This window comes from Laccaria bicolor, genomic scaffold (genome assembly GCF_000143565.1).
Source record: "Laccaria bicolor S238N-H82 LACBIscaffold_4 genomic scaffold, whole genome shotgun sequence".
Taxonomy (NCBI): Eukaryota; Fungi; Basidiomycota; class Agaricomycetes; order Agaricales; family Hydnangiaceae; genus Laccaria; species Laccaria bicolor.
The window spans coordinates 704280-723404 of NW_001889875.1; the positions used below are offsets into that span (position 1 = coordinate 704280).

Genomic DNA, 19125 nt, shown 5'->3' on the forward strand with positions numbered 1-19125 from the left:
CATGCATAGAGGAAGGAAAGAAAGCAGAGATCCAGGATCCGTACGAGTAGGAGATGATGTGCAGAGCGTCGGTTCGGTCAAGTGGTGAGTTGCAGAACGAAGTCAGAGAAAGCTACGCCTTGAGCCCAACATGTACAACAGGCGAAGGATGTATCGGCTTGGGCGACTGTATCCGTGGAGGCGGCGGCGGCTTCTTCCCCGTCGTCCTCTGCTCCTCCTCCTCCTCTGCTTTCCTTGTGCTCGTGTTCGTGTTCGTGTGCGTCGTCTTGGGATTGGGATTGACCAATATCGAAGGCGCCGAAGCCGTCATCATCCCCTCCTCCCCCATCTCTTCTTCTTCGACAAAATGAGGCCTCCCGTTTATCTGTAACGGCCCCGCCTTCTTCGAGTTCTTCGGTATGGGTATGGGTATTGGCTGGGTAGAAGTGGTGGGTAGTGAAGGAGACTTTGTAACTCCGTTCTTGTTGGGGGACGAAACACCGTTGTTGGGTAAGGAAGGAGACTTCATAAGACCGTTGTTGGGCCAAGAAGAAGAAGACGACTTGGTAACCCCACTGCTGCTGCTAGATGCTGAAGGATGGGAAGACCTCGACCCAAGCGAACCCAACGAACTAAGGGAAGAAGAAACCGACGCCGAGCCAGCCGCCTCCCTCTCAACCGTCCTCGCCCGAACAGCAGCCACACTCCTCACAACCCTCGGGCCCAAGAGTTGAGAATGTGAAGGGGAAGTACCCAATACCAAAGGAGACGACATCCTCCCCTTTCCCTTGTCCTTGTCCTCCTCCACCAACAAAGCAGAAGAAGACGAAGACGCCTCCTTCTTAACCCCAACCCCAACCTCACTAACCAAACTCCCCACACTCCCATTCAAATCCAAAGTCCTTATCTCAGGCTTCAACGTCTCCTCTGACCCCGTCGTCCTAACCGACGACGAAGAGTCGAGGGAAGGGTACGCCCGTACGGCGTGTTCCGCACGCTCGTAATAGAGCATGAACGCCCCGCTGCCTTCTTGTAGGACAGACTCGATACCGCATTCACGCACAGAGTCGTCGCTTATCCTCAACCACCCCCTTCCTCTTCTGGATGATGATGGGTTGACGAGGGGATCATCTTCAAACACGTATTCCGGGATTTCAAACCCAAGAGAATCATCACCGCCCTCGCCCTTCATCATCATCATCTCCTCCACTTTAATCGGATCCACAATCCTCGGCGGAACCCACCTCTCCCTTCCCTCCCCTCCAACACTCGGTAGTGGTGGTTTCCTGCGATACGCAATATAATGCCCAAAAGAATGTTGTCCATAATGACACACAACAGCCGCCAACCTATATATCGTCCTCTCCCCCCCTGCCACTCCGCGCGTCTTGGGCGTCGGCGTCGTGCTGCGGGGAATGGCGGGTGGGGGTGTTGATATGGCGGACGTGGGGACTGTGGAGAGGCTTCCGGAGGTGGTGTAGGGTGTTAAGTCGAGGACTTCGGGGAATATGAGCTTTATGGTGTTTTTGGAGGCGTATTGGCCAAAGTGGACGGAGCGGTTGATGTGGAGGGCGAGTATGGGTGGGGGCTTTATTATTTTTGTGTGTTAGTGACGTGATACGATTTTTTTTGGGGAGGGAGGAAAGACGTACGCGAGCGATCATGGATTGTTTCGTGGACGCTGGGCTGGTTACTTTCTCGAGCCTTATGTCTTTTAGGTCGTCCTCTATCCTGCCTTGTGTTATGGCGGCTTTCACCCTCGCTTCCATGCGCTTCACCTCTTTCAGCCTGCGTTTCTTTGATGAGGAAGGCCTGGCTTCGGGTTTCGTCGCTTCTTCCAGTGTGTGTATTTCCCGTAGGAGGCGGTGGTGCGTAGCGACGACGGAGCATTTCCTGCAAATACAGTCTTTGAGGATTTCGAGGCGGGTGTATTCTTCGAGGCAGTCTTCTAGTCTACAACTAGTCTGCATCCGGCCTCTGATAAGCATAGTAAGTGGATAGGAAAAATAAAAAAGCGTACCGCAAGCCTAGGAACGGCCAACTGCCAATTATCCAACGCGAAATGCATCACGGCCTCCGTATACCCACACAACACACAGCTCCTCCGATTAGCCGTCAGCCCATCAAACACGCTCTTCCCAATCTCCCTCATCGTCTCCGACGGCACCTGCGCCAACCCACCCAACCCGCGATCCCTATGTCCTTCCTTATCGACGGCGGCTATCTCGTTCTTAATGCACTCTGAGAGGACCTGGAAGAGTTCTTGGGCATCTTGGTGTTCGCGGGAGTAGAAGAGCGAGTTTGTGCGGCCTTCGGTTTGGGAGCTTAGGACTTCGATTATTTCGGTTGGGCGGATGGAGTGGTGTGTTGATCGGGGGGTGTTTAGTCCTTTTTTTTAAAAAGTCATTGAAATTAGCCTGTTGGGTAAACGTGTGTACGTACGTCGGAATAGGTCCTGCAGTGCGTCGATGATGGGTGTTGGGACGTCCAAGACCTCGGCTTTGGCGTGGATGGCGTCTATGTGGGGTTGGAGGTAGGTGAGGGAGGCCAAGGCCTGGGTAAGGTAAGCAGAGGCATGTGCGGAGATAAAGTAAGGAACGTACTTGGAGAGTCGAGTTCATGAAGCAATAGGTCCCAGATGTGTTGACGAGGCCAGAATAATATTCTCCATCCTTTTCAGAACCTGTATGCGTTCAGAGAATAATTCTTCAAGAAAAAAGGCTATCGCAGCACACCATGCTTCGCAGAGCCATTCAACGCCGCCTGCTCAGCTCTCGTCCTCACTCCATGTTTCTTACTCTTCTTCTTCTCCCTCGTACTCCCCCTAGCTGACGATCCATCCCCGCTGGCCGACAACCAAAGCCACGGGGGGAGAGTGATCGTCAGGCTGTCCCCGAAACCCATGACGCGCTGGTGCGCAGTGTTGACGAGGAGGAAGATGAAGGCGGGGAAGAGGATGACGCAGAGAAGGGGCGCTGTTTGTTGGAAAGTGTCGCTTGTGAGGAGGTCGATGCACCACAGGGAAAATTGCTCGGGGAGGGGCAGGTACATGTGAGTGCAAGTCACCAACCAGTGACCGTAGCGGATATAACTCAGGTACACTTGATTACACACGGGCCGATAACCATTACTTACTTGGCTTCGATCAATCTTCTGCATGGCTACCTAGCGCAATGGTAGCGCGTTTGGCTTCGATGGCTTAACGGTACCAAAAGGTTGCAGGTTCGAGTCCTGCGGTGGTCAATGTTGGAATGTTGTTTTTTTACTTACACCGTAACTACCTTCTACCTAACTCTATCTCATACCACCATATGCCTATCATCAACTCAAAGTACAGCATCCGCATACCAGACCAAAAACCCGCCCGATTCTGCCGATGGCGCGACTGCCCCCTTCGACATAACGGAAAGGACGCATATGAGGGTATCAAGATGAAGGCTTGTGCACGGTGTGCGACGGTTCGGTATTGTGTGAGCGCTACCTTTAGTACTATCTAATCGTCTAATTGGGATCTGGCCTCGCAGAGCAAGACATGTCAGAAGGAGGACTGGGTCAAGCATAAAAAAACCTGTGGCGTCGTACAGAATATAGATGTCAGTCGATGGATAGAGGTATCTCTCCACGATTTTCCAAGTATACAGTTTGCCTTGAACTTGATTCATCCAGACATATCGCTGGTTATTCAAATGGGCAGCAATGGAAGCGTTGCAAGTGTACACCGACCCCACCAAAATCCACGAGCACGTCCTCCAAATCCACCTCGTGGCAATAGACCGTGCCCTCGAGAACCTCGCTACACCGTTCTACATCTTCGGTGCGAACATTGCGCCTCACAGCCATACCTCAGGCGAGGGTTCGCTGAAGATCAAGGAAGAGGGGGGGATAGGACAGTTGATCATTGAGTTTAATTGTATAACGCAGTGTGGGACGTTGGTGCTTTTGATTGAGAGGATGGAGCTGGGGGTTGAGGAGAAGGAGAAGGTGCCGGTGCACGTAAAGGATGGGTATAGGCATTTTGAGCAGTGGGCGGAGGTGTTGAAGGGTGTTGCGAATGGGAGGATTGAGATGGATGAGATTATGTGCTTCCTAGGAGGGAGAGGGGAACCATGAGGGTTGAGGGGAGATGGAGTGAGGAAGTTGATTTGGGCATGTAGCATTTTTCTTGGGCAATGTAAACAATATTTTTCTTGCATTCAGCAATTACATGGATCTACTTTAGGCTGCGACAAGAGCCTTGTACTATTTGACAAAAGTCATATGCTCTGTGACGCGACGCGACGACATCATGTGACACGGACATCTCTTTCCTTCTCACATCATGATGGAATGGCAAAGACCTGGAACCTCAGCGCTCTCAGCCTTTGTCTGTGTTAATACCCTGTTACAAGCAATGCTTCCGTTCGGCCTCTCATGTCGTTACCCACTATCATTCGGGGCTATGTGGAATGATACAACTCCTGATCTCTAAATGGCTTGGAACTCCCAATTACCCCGTCAATTCACCGCCGTAGTCTCCTTTTCCGCGGTTCGAGCTAGCTACGACTACTTCGGTTTACCACCTCCTCCCATTGATGCCATTCATTTCTCAAGACGAGTCATCTGCACGACAAACGGAGGGACTCTTTCCTTTCCTTTACCACCACAATCCGTAGAGGAGCCCCGACGTCCTCTTATTGTCCGATTGACGACCGATTGGATCCGACGTATCTGACATCATCAGAGTCTTCGATTGAGTGGCCGAATTCTCAAATTTCTGTTGCCATTCCATAGCCTTGGAGCACAACCCCACAACCACTTCTGCGTCCAATTTATTAAACCCGACTTTTACCGGGAGGCGAAATTTCATGGGTGATGCCTGAATACGTTTATGCTCTTAACGACTACCTCGAGAAGGTTGACACGGCTTGTAATAATGCCTGGTGGAAGGTGCGTCCTTTTTTCTTTTCACTTGGAGACGAGGGGTGATTCCATAACACAACGCATCGTGCTCCTCTCCCTGCTTTCTTCTGCTTCTATTTCATGTAAAACTAATCACATTTTCCTTAGGGACGCACTACTATCGAAGGGCGACTGAGTCTCGTCCCGCAGAAAATAAATACTCCGTCCATTCAACTCACACAAAAAGTTTCAAAGTTCACGATGATGGACGTACAAAAAGCCGTCGAAGAACTCAGACAATTATGTGCAGAGGAAGACAACGCGCGGTGTGTAAGTTTCGCAAGCAGTGATAGTACGGAGACGGACAAGCCAGATTTCGCGAGCGACGTAGAAGATTGGTATCAAGCCACCGAGACGACGCTGGCTGAGTATTCCGAGAGTGGATGCGCGGAGAAGGACGATTTGGAAGCGCAGACTGCCACGAGGGCGTCATCGTTTGTCCTCCCTCGGTCTATGTCTTGCTTTTCGACTTTGGAGGTTACCACGGATACCCCAGACGAAAGGATCCACTCTCCTGCGAGGCTGTCTTTTCCCACATCTGTTTATGAGACCATCAGATCGGTCCCGTTATCTGTTTCCGACCAACCAACGCATGGTGAAGCGTCATTAACTGGGTTGTGTTTACACACCGCAACCGACACAGCTATATCCGTAGCTGATGGCGTCGTTTGTGCGGCGCCTTCGGACAAAATGTCTTCTTCTCTGGCCTCTATGCATCGACCCTCCATCGAGGACAAGAAGGGGAAAGAGAGGGGGAAAGAGAGACACCCAAAGGACTGGACAGTTGAAGAGGTGGTCGAATGGCTGAAGAGCAAAGGCTTTGACAAAGCCATTCTCGACAAGTTTGTTGGTAAGTTTCTGCTTCTCCCTATTCACTTGACCTCAATAGATTCGACTAAAATCCACAGAACAAGAAATCACAGGCGACGTCCTCCTCAGATTAGATACCAATCTGCTCAAGACCGAGATTGGGATAGCAGCATTGGGAAAACGTCTTCGCGTCGCAAGTTCCATCACCGACCTGCGCCAATCCTCGATTTTAAGCTCCTCCACCAGCTCTTCTTCCATAACGAAAACGCCGCTTCCATCGTCTTCCTTCCGCCACGCCTCCTCTAGCTCGGTCAACTTGCTACCCAGAAAACAGCATCACAGTCAATCTTACCATTCCCTTCCTGAAATATTGGACCATTATCCTTCGTGGAGCTTTCCGGCTGATTTCATGTTTGATGGCGGGGCTAGTGCGGAGATTGGGTCGTCCTCGACGCATGGTAGTGGGATTGGGCTTGAGATCCCTTTTACTATTAATGAGGATGGGCCGATGAGTTTTGAGACTTGTTCGAGTTTGTCGCATGGACATTCGAGTGGTCATACAGCGGTAAGCGATGAATCTTTTTCTTTTTCTTTAGTGCACTTTTTGTTGATATTGGTGTTTGGGGTAGAGCGGACATCACCTGGCGACAGCTAGGACGAGGAGGCATAGTCGTGCACGGTACACTCTAGGTGGCAGTAAAGCTGGTGCCTGTGAGAGGTTGGTACCGGGTGATAGTGGCAAGAGTCAGAAGCCACCCATTGTTATTGAAACGCACATGAAGAGACCCTTGACGTTCAGCCTGACAAAGGGCGTCAATATGACGTCGGGTGCGCGGCCGGGTACCTCTGGTGCTTCTCCGAGGGAAAAAGAGAAGTCTTCGTATGTCCAGCGGCCGTCTACCTCTGGTGGCTTTCCGAGGACAAAAGAGAAGGCTTTGTATGTCCAGCGACCGTCTACCTCTGGTGGCTCGCCGAGGGAAAAAGAGAAGGTTTCGTATGTCCAGAGGCCGTCTACCTCTGGTGGCTCTTCGAGGGAAAAAGAGAAGGCTTCGTATGTCCAGAGGCCGCGTACCTCTAGTGGCTCACAGCAGAAAAATTCTCATGTACAGCTGTATGTCCTCTTGACAACGGCATTCTTTTGGCTTATTTATTGATCCATCCGTTTAGTTCAAGCCTCAAAACAGAGAAAGATTCGAAAGCCATTCGTACAGCATCAACCACATATTTCCAGCGGCCGTCTACTTCTAGTGGCTTGCTTAAGAAAGTATCACAATCGCCCATTATACTCGAAGCACCGAGTGATGTTGAAAAAAGTCAGGGGCTGCCTACTGCTAGTGAAACGCGCAAGGAGAGACCATCGACGTTCAGTCTGTCCAAGATGTACTTTCAGCGTCCCTCTACCTCCAGTGGCCTACATAAGGGACCTCAGTCACTCTTCCGAGATTCGAAGAAGGAAAAGGAGGAGAAGACATCGGAGGAAAATCTTCTTACCCACCGTGGCACTCTGCGTAAACGCACGTCAATTTTGGCGTGGCGCAGTGGTGGGCCGTCAGTGGAGGGCAAAGGTCCTATCGGTGCCAAGGGCCGGTCCTTTTATGAGCAGATTGGTGTGCCCGATCACACTGGGTGGATGCGTAAGAGGGCCGACCGGTATCACGTATGGAATCTACGGTATTTTGTGCTCAAGGGCCAGCGGTTGTACTGGTTCAAGACTGATGATAAATCTGTGAGTTTATCTTTGAGTTTATCTACTGCAAAGGGTGAAGCTTCGTTGTCAGGAGGCTGGCCCAACGGGATTCCTTGATGTTGTGGGCTACAGGGTGACTGTAGACGAGACCTTGGATACTGGCCGTTATGGACTCCGGATCGACCACGATGGCGAGAAGACGCACTTCTTCAGCTCTGATGACAGGACGGTTATTCGCGAGTGGATGAAGGCGATCTTGAAAGCGACAATTTCTCGAGATGAAACAAGTGTGTTTTTTTCTCTAGCCTTTAGCCACGTTTCATTTTCATATACGTCTCGTAGAACCCGTCACTTCGTCGGCAAGTAATATCCAAACGATTCCTTTGGCCATTGCGCAAGCCATGCATACACGACCGCCATCGCCAACTGCTCGAGATGTTACTCAAAAGGCTCATAGGCGGGAAAATCCTAATCAGTTGTCAAAACGCGATGCCCGTGTTCTTGGATTTCCATCAGCCATGGGTGAGGGCCAATCCTCGTTAGATCTCGTCAATGCTAAATAATGAGTAGGAGAGCAGTGGGTATTGTTTCCAGAGTCATCCGTGCCTCAGAGATCACCAAGGCAGCTGCGTAAACCCTTCATAGTGCGCGAGTTTCCAGGTTTTTCTGACATTCTGTGCTGAAATCTGGACCAGCTCAATCCAACAGACAACGGCCTCGTGGAATGGGCCAACTCTCACCTTCCCGCACGTCTCCAAATTCACGACGCCACCACGTTCTTTGGTGGACTCGCCCTTCTGCGTCTTGCAGAATCCATCAAGGGCGAACAAGCCTCTCCTCCTGTTCCCGACCGTGCTTTTCCGTCTGGTCCCAACGACGCTAAGCCTGATGGGCTCTTCCATCTACTCGACTTCTTGCTTGGAAGTGGCGTGAAGATGGGGAGCGTGAGCATCAATGATGTCCGATTGGGACGAAGAGACAAAATTCTTGAGTTGTTGAGATCGTTGAAGGCTTGGGAGGAAAAGAGGGGACGTGCTCCCTTAACTCTACGTGCATGAACTGGGAAAGTATCCAATGGACTAGTGTTGGACCCATTTGGACGAGATATTTTTCGAGTTTATTACATAATCATTCCTCCTCACTCTTTCCCTCATACCAACCTTTGGACATTTCACCATTCTGGAATGACTGTATGCATAGACTTTGGAAAATGGAATCCTCAACACCAATAATTTTTCTAAACGAGTTAACAACTTTTCTCAGTTATGCGAGCAACTCGCGGAAACGAGAGGGCGGTGGCGAACTTCAAAACCCATGTGCTCCTTCTACCTCAAACCGCGAGTTTTGTACCCCCGAGGTGCCCCTTAAATCCGTTTCCAACTCTTTTGGAAAGGTGGATGCGAAAATTCTTCTCGCTGGGGAAATTGAATTGATCATCCATGCACGCTTACTAGTTGAAAGAATCGGAATAATAACGTACTCCCGCTCCTCACTGGCACTCCTTTCCCTGCGTTCCCAATATCTGCAGTAGCCTTTCCAAAACCTCTACCCGCTTAGAAACTTGTGGGTGATACGTGATCCTTCAATTCCCGCGTTAGCTTGACATTCAATGAGCAACGACAGATTGAACCCTCACCAAGCAGAAGAGCTAGACAGCCTGAGGCTCAAATGTAAAGAGAAAATTCCGAGGCGGGCGAACAGCGGAAAATAGGCTAGTAAAGTTGGCGTAAATCATGATAGTGGTCGACGACATGACGTCGATCAAAGTCATGTTGGTCAACGTTCAACGTTTGTTTTCCTGGTCGTCTTCCGCCACCAAGAACGAAGTACTCGAAGATCTGCACTAGCATGAGTCTCTATCCCACCATATTCAGTTTTTCGAATACCGTTCCAGATATGGACCGTGAGCATTACCAAGTCTACCACATGCCATACAATTTCAAGTGCATTCATGAAGTATTCAATCCATCGGGACTTCAGAGGGATTGGAATTGCTTGCACGACACCAAGGCAAATAACAATGCATAGTGTTCCAGGGCTCCTGATAATGATACTAAAGGCCTCCGTCGGGCTCTCTTAGCAGTCCACAAATCCAATATGATAATTAGATCAAGGCAGAGGATGACGCGACAAGGCATACCTGGTTAAGGGCACAAGGTGGTGAAAGACAAATGGGAACTCGGCCTCTGAAGATGAACTTGGTCGGATGGCGGTGGTCGCGATACAGTGTCTTTCACTGCCGTTTGCACACATGAATCGTAAATTTCGTGTTTGCTTCTGTTGTCCTCAGGTTTCTTTGTCACACATTGGCCCAGAACGGATGAGTTGATCTTGGGGATCTTGAGTGAACCAGCGTCCGACCTCACTCTAGCCCTTGCCCATGGAAACTCAGGTCTCTGGATACATAATCATCTGGCATGAAGCAGAATCCCTTTCTCCTCGTGAAATTGCTGACCTTGCAGATGTTCAATTTGCCGTGACAAAAAACCCTGAGGGTAACAGGTACAACAGAAGCAAACACGAAATTACGATTCACGCTGTGCAAACGGCAGTGAAAGACACTGTAAGGTGCCTTGAAGGTGCCATCTCTTTCAACTTAGGTAGGCCTGAGAAAATACTCAGTAAACAGGTTGCAAGATTCACGTACCAGATTCTCAGTTCAACGACGCGCGATAAAGTAGATGAAAACTCGTCGTCTATCACAAAAACAGGATGGTATTTGCTTCAAGGAGGTGTCAGCGGTAACAACAAGATAAAAAGCCACTTTACCTTAGCCATTGGTCCATATGCGCTGGACGAGGGCAATCCAGATCTTCATTATACCCCTTATTCACGGTGTCCGGTTCTGGCTTTCCAGGATCATTCAAGTCAACAGCTACTTTGACACTTGCATGAATCGTGATAATCGCATTCTGAGTTCTTCCGGAGGTAGACCCCAAGGGGGCTCCGGCATTGAAAAAAAAGACCTGGGGTCGATTTTTTTTTCCCCTCAACTTTAGGTGGACTAACTAACTACGTAATCAGGCACACATCCAAATATGGTAATGCTACGTCATCCTGCGGCCTTCCCTCTTCCTCGTGCAGACCCAGTTTCGAGGTTCCTGCTCAAGTGATATGCACTGCAGGTGGTACTGATAATAAAATGTAAGTAAGATCAAGTTTGATATGATGGAATTGAATAGTACATGCCCATCATGTTTCACAGCCATTCTTTTTACACAGCAAGGCACCCTCCGACAACGGTGCTACTACTAGACCACAAAGGCACTCGTTGAGCGCGTCGATTTCTCCACGTTGTGGAATCCTTTTTCGTTTCGATTGTACAAAGTCATCGGAATTGTCAGGTTCGACTTCTGTGGCGATGGCAACTCTTGGGTGGCTGAGATTGTGTCGCAGGTTCCATTTACATGTCGTAGATTAAAAAATTTGTATGATTTGTGATAAGATAACTTTTGGTTGCATAGGCATGATTATGTACTTAGATACAGCCAAAGCTACTGGTATTTGAACTCTACAGCACTGAATAACATGCCTGGAGGTCCAGCTGGGTCCTGGTAAGTTGATATGATGTTCTACGACAATTTGGGACCTCAGTTGTCGAGGTCTCCATTTTTTTTTTTGGGGACTGACGCTTGGACTAACTAACCAGGTTCCAGTCTGGCATTCTATTGCCAGAGCCCCCTTGGTAGACCCTTCCGAGGACTCATCGAAAATCTAAATAGTGTTTCAAGGGAATTTTCGACATGAATAAGGCCGTTTACCGTAAAGGTCTGAAAGTCAGGGAAACTTTTCATGGTATTTGATCAAGAAGTCTGAGCATCTATCTTATATCTACACTCCCTGATCATGATCAAAACTTGAAGTAATGTCACATGATTTTTTGGACAAAGTTGGTGCTATAACACAAGAACCAAACATTTTAAGAACTAAGGTCTGGTGTATGGAACATAGCTAAGGAGGTGTAGATTGTACATACCAAGGTTGGGGGTGAACAAATGAAAACTGAGGATATGGCAGGGCATTGAGTGTGACAACTTCCAAAAATGGGATGTAACAAAATGGGAAATTCTGAATGACTGCAACCTACTGAAAGCAATTCACAACTTGAGAAAGAGATATTTTGAACACTGGATCTCCCTGCTATTGTTATGAGCTTCATAAAGTCTCTGGGCTAGAAATTTTTATATCCTCCCCTAAAAGGTAAATTTGAACTTATTCTCCCCTTTATGTATTTTTCACTCAATATATTTGTTGGAGTGAGGCAAAATGACTCCCTATTAATGTTTGTGGTGCATATAATACAAAAGGTAGGTAGAAATGTTAAAATGAACATCGCATGATGTCTGTAGAAGTTAATTTCCAGAGTTTTTCTGAAAGTAAACAAGTATCTACAACATTGGTCCTTCTTTTCTGCAAGAAGAAAAAATGCTACCATCCTTTTGAGTTGATCCATGGAGACTCAGGATGTCCTTTAAACAACCCCTGCAATATAATATGATAGCAAATAAATTTACACTGGGTATAACTTGAAAAGTCTCCAATAAAAGTACATTTTGCATAGAGCAATCATCCTTGACCAATCCTTGACATTTTTCTTGGTGAATTGGGGCTGAAAATATTTCACAAGGCACTTCTCATATATAGTAACTATCCCAAAGAAATAAACAGAGGTCCTATTTATACAAGGATCTGAGACCCCTAGACTTTTCTAGGCCTGATTTGGAAATCTCTCTGTCATGCTTCAGTGAGCTTTGTGGGCCATTTGAGAAGCATCTGTGCCCAAAACTCAGGAGATAGGTAGAAGCACTTAACATTGACATTCCAAAACACCTATATTAACTGTAACCCCTTGGAAGCAGGATTTCTGGGAACCATATTGACTATATGTCTCTTAATTTTCACAGTTTTCTAAAGTTTTATTAGCTATTGCATGCTTTATTCCTGTGAATGTGGTCAAATCAGATTATGGAACAGTAATAGTTATGTATATGTACAATACTATGACAATAGATACCCTCTCCTATCAATCCTGGACAATATTTGCAACTGGAAATGTCCAAGGAGGGGAATCAATTCAAATTTACCTTTTTGGGAAGTCTATAGAATTTTATATCTCAGAGACTTTATGGGGCTTATGACAATAGCAGGGAGATCCAGTGTTCAAAATATCTTTTTTTCAAATGGTGAATTGCTTTCAGTAGGTTACAGTCATTCAGAATTTCCAAATTTTGTCACATCCCATTTTTGGAAGTTGTCACAGTCAATGCCCTGCCTTATCCTGAGTTCTCATTCGTTCATCCCCAGACTTGGTATGTACAATCTACACCTCCTTAGCTATGTTACATACACCAGACCTTAGTTCTTAAAATGTTTGGTTCTTGTGTTATAGCACCAACTTTGTCCAAAAAATCATGTGACATTACTTTTGATCAGGAAGTGTATCTTATAATACGACAAGGCACTTTTGCCTTATAAGGCAATCATAAGACAAAGTACCATAAAGGGAAGGAGACAAACGTTGTGGAAGTGCGCATTGTTCCACTCACGATGCCCTCTTTATTTCGAGTTTCAACTTTTATTTTATTTTATTTCTATTTTTCTGTTTTTATTTTATTTTACCCAATTTCCTTTACTAAAAGTCGAGAGAATGCGAGACGATGTGTGTAACCAGGAAATAGGCCAGAAGACATCGATTCAAGAAGACCGGTGGCTGTGCCTCTTCCAGCTATTTGTGTCGACTCTCGCAGTTTTGAAGGAATGGGATTTGGGATTTTAAATTGGGTCATGTACTTTTTCTTTTGACTCTTTCGCTTTTATTTGTTGTGTCTTTGTTTTTTTTATATCTTTTTTTTCAACAGATCCTTTTCCGCTTGGAGCTTCTCTTGAGGGTTGGACGGTAGGGTTGAGCATCGACGTTGGGGACGTCCGCACTGAGGGCAGCAGTGACGCACGGAAATAGACCTCTCCCCACGTCGTTAGTTCCCCGAGTCATTCCCAACCCGAAGGATTAGCCGAGAGAGGAAGCAGGTGACGATAGAATCATTTATTTTTGGCTCGTTTTTATTTTTAGAACCTTCTTTTTATTTTGGTCAGGCAGCACGCGAGTACGTGCGATGTCTTGTGATTTTTGTATTTCGTATAAAGGTGACCTCCCACCTGTCGAATGGAGCATCCTCCCTTTTTCCCTCAAAAATTCCCTTCACAAGATTTTTAAGTATTCAAAGTTTTTACGCACGCCATCGTCTTTTCGGCCCCGTTAACGACGACGTTCTTCAAGACGACTTTACAAGCTTTCATAACACCCACGCCATGCATTTAGTCGACTCTACACGTACTCTCACGGCTGTCTCCAACGACCTTGACACAACACACGTTTGATAAGATCACGACTTGCAATCTCACGCTGTTCACGCTAAGTTTCTCACACTCCATTCCTTTGTCCGTATTCACCACTTCCTTTCTTTCTCCCCACTTTTCGAGGTTGGCGACCGATTACTGTCTCCTGTGTAGAACCTTTGTTCTTCCACAGTGGTGACCGAGACAGGGGATCGGTATTCCATTCGACCTCCTCCTTTGAGTATTGAAAACTCATTTGGTAGGGTTTTCTTTATCGTTCTTGCGCTGATTACTCAGTTTTCAGATGCATATAATCACAAAAATCTCCTGATTCGCACTTTTGGTACGTTCAACTTTCTCGATTGCGCGCTGATTACTCGGCTATCAGACGTATACATCCCTTTCGCATCCCTTGAAACGGGTCGCTTCTCTTCTCCAAGAAAAGTCAAGAATGGAACCTTTGACACTAAGTTTTACCTATCGTTGATTCCATTTTCTTTCGCTTCTTTTGTTTGATTTCAATGCCTGAATCTTCGATGGCCGATTTGCCATTGGCGCCGTCCTCTTCAGAATCGAGTATCGTTATGACGCTCGGGATTCCGATGCCCACTCCAGGCACTCCTACCGCTCCTTATTTCAAAGGAAAGCGCGTAGAGGATTTTCTAGACTTGCTTGAGCAGCACGCAGATAGTGCGCGAGTTGCGCATACACAGCTCCCCGGTTACGTACTTCGTTATTGTCACACGAAAGTGCGGATTGTTATTGAAGGTTCAGCTGTTTGGGCTGGTGATGATTGGGTTAAGGCAAGAACTTTTCTAGCTGACCTTTATAGCTCGAACGACACGATTCCTGTAAACTCACCCAACCGACTTCGGCAGTGGAGTTTGAAGCACGGTGAATCAGGGATAATGCTCTCTCGAAGAGACGTGGATAAGTATTACAGAGAATTCACGGCGCTTTCTTCAGGCCTTGCTCCTTCACGCATGCTAGAAACTGAAGTGTCTCTTTGTTTTTATAGAGGGATTCCGTCAATGCTTCGTATGAAAGTTAAAAAACGAATCCCAGCAGCAAATTTGAAGACATTGTCACCCCCGTCCATTCCTTCTTTGCTAGGATGGCTTAGAGCGGAGTTCAACGAAGAGGATCTAGATGCGAAAATCGGTCTGGTAAGCTTAGACTTAGATTCGGACTCTGATACGAGTTCTAGTGAATCCGACGACGACATCGACAAAGCTCCAGTTGTGAAGAAGAAGAAAAAGCCTGCTAAGAAGGTCGCGTTTGAGAAAACTGTTCCGGCGGCTCCTATTGTGGAACCTAGTGTTTGAAAGTCCGGTTCGGTCCGGTTTTTTGATGCCCAGGGGCGTTAACCGTAACCGTAACCGGTCTGCATTTTCCCCAGAAGTCAAAAGACCAGACCGGACCGCAAAAAGACCGCAGACCGCGGTTTTTTGCGGTCTATAGACCGGTTTCGGTCTGCATCGGTTTTAACTGGTTTATGACCGGTCTTTAGGCCAATATTTTAAAATTATTAATCGGTAAATTTATTAACATTTTTAATAGCTTCAAAACGAGCCCAAGAACGTTAAATTCTGTTAGGAATTGGTCCTTCTATAAAATAAGTCTGGTACATCTATTATTCCCCAAAGTAATTTACATTTTAATTCATATCTCTCTCGTTTTTTTACCAAATCGTACGTTCTTGGGTGCATTTTAAAGGGTATTCAAGGGGCTACAAAAGACCGGTCCAAACCGGTCAAAACCGGTTCACGTTAACCGGTCTTTTTGCGGTCTTTACATTTCAAAAATAAAAGACCGTAACCGCAGGTCCGGTCTTTTGCGGTCTTGGTCCGGTCTGGTTACGGTCTTTTTCCAGTCACGAGACCGGACTTCCAAGCACTAGTGGAACCAATAGGCATAAGTTCGGTTGATCGACTTACAAAACAAATGGAGGATCTCAGGCTGGCGCACGCTGAGTTTTTGCACTCTGTCCATATAACTCCAAACGCTAATTTGACTAATCAGCAAATTATGAGGGAAGCAAGATGTTTCTTTTGTGACAAGACTACACATCGGCTTGGCCTCAAGTTTTGCCCTGAAGTCGAGATATGTATCAAGGAAGGTTTAGTTGCTTACACCCCTCTAGGTAGGTTGGCGCGCACTGACGGATCAGAACTTCCTTGATCTTTTGGAAGTGATGGAGGCATTGCGAAGGTCCTTCGAGAACAACAGGCTGCGTCTAGCCATTTAAAAGGTAAAGGCCGGGAGGTCACAAGAGACCTACCTCCCCATATGGCCAATTACGCCGGTCTTCTTTTTGATGGACAAGAGGTTTTGGAGTCAGAGGTCTTTAACGGGTCCTCTACTTCGGTTGTTCCAGCATGGCGTGCGCGACCTTCTTCAGCTTTAGCGGTTACGCGTTCTCAAAAAGACAAAGAAGCAAGATTCGATCCTATTAAACGTCCTGAAAAGAAAGATACTGAAGCTAAGTCTTTTTCTAAACCTCAAGAGCACAAAAATCGTCCTCCAACTCCAACCCTCAGTAATTTGGGACCTCCTCCAAGCGTTTCAAGACCTCCAATTGCCCCTGTACAGTCGACACCTCAAGCTTTTAATCTACGACCTCCCAAGGTGAACACAGAAGACGCGTTTAAGAATCGTCGTGCCGCGCCTACCAAAAATAAGGATGTAGAAATGAAGGAGGTGTCCTCAAAAGCTAAGCCAACCTCAGCGTATCATTTTACATCTGACATACAAGAGATGTATGATCTAGATAAGATTGTACGCGAAAAGGTCAATAAGACGGTAGTTCAACTCGAACTCGGGGAATTGCTTGCACTTTCGGCGTTCTTGCAAAAATCCGTCAGCAACTTGACGAAAACTCGAAGGGAGTACAACACAAAGCCTGTGGTTGTGAATGTGGTAGAGGTGCTCGAGGAGGAGGATTGGGATGAAGAACTTATGACGGAACTGACTGGGGGATATGAGTCTGATGACGAGGAGTATTTTCGGTCTCTCCCCACAGCTGATATCTCTACAAATTCAGGATACGTCGAGTCGCGTATAGGCTTGGAGTTCAACGAAGCCACTGAAAGCAAGGAAGAGATTATGATATGTTATGCTTCCGCAGTCAAGATGCATTTGACGCCTCAACCTCTTTTCACAATGATTACGGGGAGATTCAGGGGAAAGTTTGTGGGCTTGGACATAATTTTCATGGTTGACACTGGGTCTGAACTGAACTTGATGTCCCAGAAGTTTTACAACCGAACCGCTATGGCAATTGATCTCGACGGTACACGTTGGTCCCTCAAAGGTATAAATGGTAGGCCAGTCCCTCTAGGCGGTTGTGTTCGAGATGCGGAAATCAAGATCTCGGGATTGCGTTTTGATCATCACGTATTCGTCAGTAGAGAAGGCACTGGAAAACAGGAAATCATCCTCGGCCAACCATGGTTACAATGGTATTCAGCGTCGATTCAGTACACGTGTCAAGGATCCATGAACATGCGCATTTGGCAAGATGGAGATGGCGACAAATTCGACTGCAACCATCAAGGTCCTTCCATTTTAATTCCTCTTTGCACGCCAAACGCTCCCCATAACACGTCGACGCTCAACATGGACAAGCAACCGAGAATGGAGGAAGTCATTGACGAGGACTCGGGAAAATAGAAGCGGACGCGTATCCCAAGCCTGGATCAATCCAGGACATGTCCGTTCCTACTCTTGGACGGTCGCTTCATTCTTTGATGGGAACCTATGGATTTGATTCTCCTTCTTTCGTTTCTGAACTAGAACCCCCTGAAGCTTATGATTTTATTTTACAGAATGTAGCACATTGTTCTCCACGGAGTTCCCACCCTCTTTTGACACCTTGGACTCGACGCGCGCTCACCTATGAATCTTGTCCGCTCCAGATGAGGACTAAATATAAGACGGTGGACAAGAAGGTTCGACCAGTGCCCAGTTACATGCCGGATCCCTCAGGACAAGTATTTCTCCCTGTTATTATTCCTTTACTGCCTCCTCTTCCTTTAGATCCACCTCTTCTTACAGAATTTCTCCCAACAAAATGCTTGACCGAAAATCGTCTTGCAAAAATTCTCTCAAGTGTTCCTAAGGACTTTCTACGGCCTCGGGAAATTGATCTCTTGGTTTTTGTGTTGAAAACCCGAGAGTGCGCCTTAGCGTTCGAGGATTCAGAGCGTGGTACTTTTTCTAAAAAATATTTTCCAGATTATGAAATCCCAGTGATTGAACATGTTGCATGGGTACAAGCACCTATTCGCGTTCCGAAAGCAATAGAAGATACAGTTCGCCAGATGCTTCTGGAGCAAAAAGCGGCAGGAAAGTATGAATATTTTACCGCATCATACAGATCCCGGATCTTCGCAGTTGGCAAACTGAAAGGAGGAATTCGTCTCGTGGCTGACGTACAAGAACTCAACAGAGTTACGGTGCGTGATGCTGGGCTACCTCCAAGAACTGATGATTTTGCAGAGAGCTTTGTTGGACATGTAATATACGGTCTTGCAGATTTATTTTCAGGTTATGACGGCCGAAGGCTTGGTATTGCATCGAGGCCTCTTACCACTTTTAGTTCTTTGATAGGCCCTCATCATTCTTGCGTGCTCCCGCAAGGGGCTACCAACTCGCTTCCAGAATTCCAACGATGCACGACTCACACCTTGCAAGAAGAAATCCCCCAGAATGGAGGCATCTTTGTAGACAACGTTGGGTTGAAAGGACCAAAATCGACTTATGGGGACGAAGAAGCCACTCCTGGGATCAGACACTTCGTTTTTGAATATGCTACTACTTTGGACCGTTTTCTGACACGTTTTATCGAAGCAGGAATTACTGCCTCTGGTACAAAACTTGTTCTTGCGACGCCACAACTTCACATCGTCGGAACTATTGTATCGAAAGACGGGTGGCATCTCGAACACGGACTGGTAACCAAAATTTTGAATTGGGGACCCTTGACAAGCGTTACCAATGTCAGGTCGTTCCTTGGTACAGCAGGGGTCGGACGAAAATGGATACGAGGGTTTTCTCTTATTGCAAAGCCACTTACCCAACTCACACGTCTAGCTGTCCAATGGGAATTCTATTTTTCTCCAGAAGCAGAAGCGGCGCAAAATGAACTCAAGTGTCTGATATCCACAGCTCCTGTCTTAATTAAGCTTGACTACGATGCAGCAAAACAGATGTCACATCTGGACGCATTACCTCGAGCTTCGGACCATGGACTAGTTATCGTTGGAATTGACTCATGTCAAAACGGTACCGGATGGATTTTGTTTCAAATGGTGAAAAGGAAAAACACCCGGTGATTTTTGGCTCTTGCACATTTAACGAAACTGAATCCAGAT

At 47.0% G+C, this 19125-nt stretch overlaps 4 protein-coding genes across 4 annotated transcripts; 3 read left to right on the top strand and 1 right to left on the bottom strand.

Annotated features, from left to right (window-relative positions):
• Positions 1 to 112: 112 nt before the first annotated feature.
• Positions 113 to 3138, bottom strand: LACBIDRAFT_311304 (uncharacterized protein; the record flags this gene model as incomplete). Its single annotated transcript, XM_001876884.1, has 6 exons — positions 113 to 1567; positions 1632 to 1943; positions 2000 to 2367; positions 2422 to 2533; positions 2583 to 2662; positions 2715 to 3138. The coding sequence occupies 6 exons, from the start codon at positions 3136 to 3138 to the stop codon at positions 113 to 115; spliced, it is 2751 nt and encodes a 916-aa protein (XP_001876919.1).
• Positions 3139 to 3675: 537 nt separating this feature from the next.
• On the top strand, positions 3676 to 4089 carry LACBIDRAFT_323274 (uncharacterized protein; the record flags this gene model as incomplete). The annotated part of the gene is made up of 1 exon (XM_001876416.1): positions 3676 to 4089. One exon carries the CDS (start codon positions 3676 to 3678, stop codon positions 4087 to 4089), a length of 414 nt encoding a protein of 137 aa, XP_001876451.1.
• A 741-nt stretch (positions 4090 to 4830) lies between these two features.
• Positions 4831 to 8472, top strand: LACBIDRAFT_323275 (uncharacterized protein; the record flags this gene model as incomplete). The annotated part of the gene is made up of 8 exons (XM_001876417.1): positions 4831 to 4905; positions 5026 to 5767; positions 5826 to 6292; positions 6357 to 6838; positions 6895 to 7453; positions 7494 to 7701; positions 7757 to 7936; positions 8123 to 8472. The coding sequence occupies 8 exons, from the start codon at positions 4831 to 4833 to the stop codon at positions 8470 to 8472; spliced, it is 3063 nt and encodes a 1020-aa protein (XP_001876452.1).
• Positions 8473 to 10200: 1728 nt separating this feature from the next.
• LACBIDRAFT_323276 (uncharacterized protein) lies at positions 10201 to 11103 on the top strand (the record flags this gene model as incomplete). The annotated part of the gene is made up of 4 exons (XM_001876418.1): positions 10201 to 10385; positions 10439 to 10558; positions 10879 to 10968; positions 11064 to 11103. 4 exons carry the CDS (start codon positions 10201 to 10203, stop codon positions 11101 to 11103), a joined length of 435 nt encoding a protein of 144 aa, XP_001876453.1.
• Positions 11104 to 19125: the final 8022 nt, after the last annotated feature.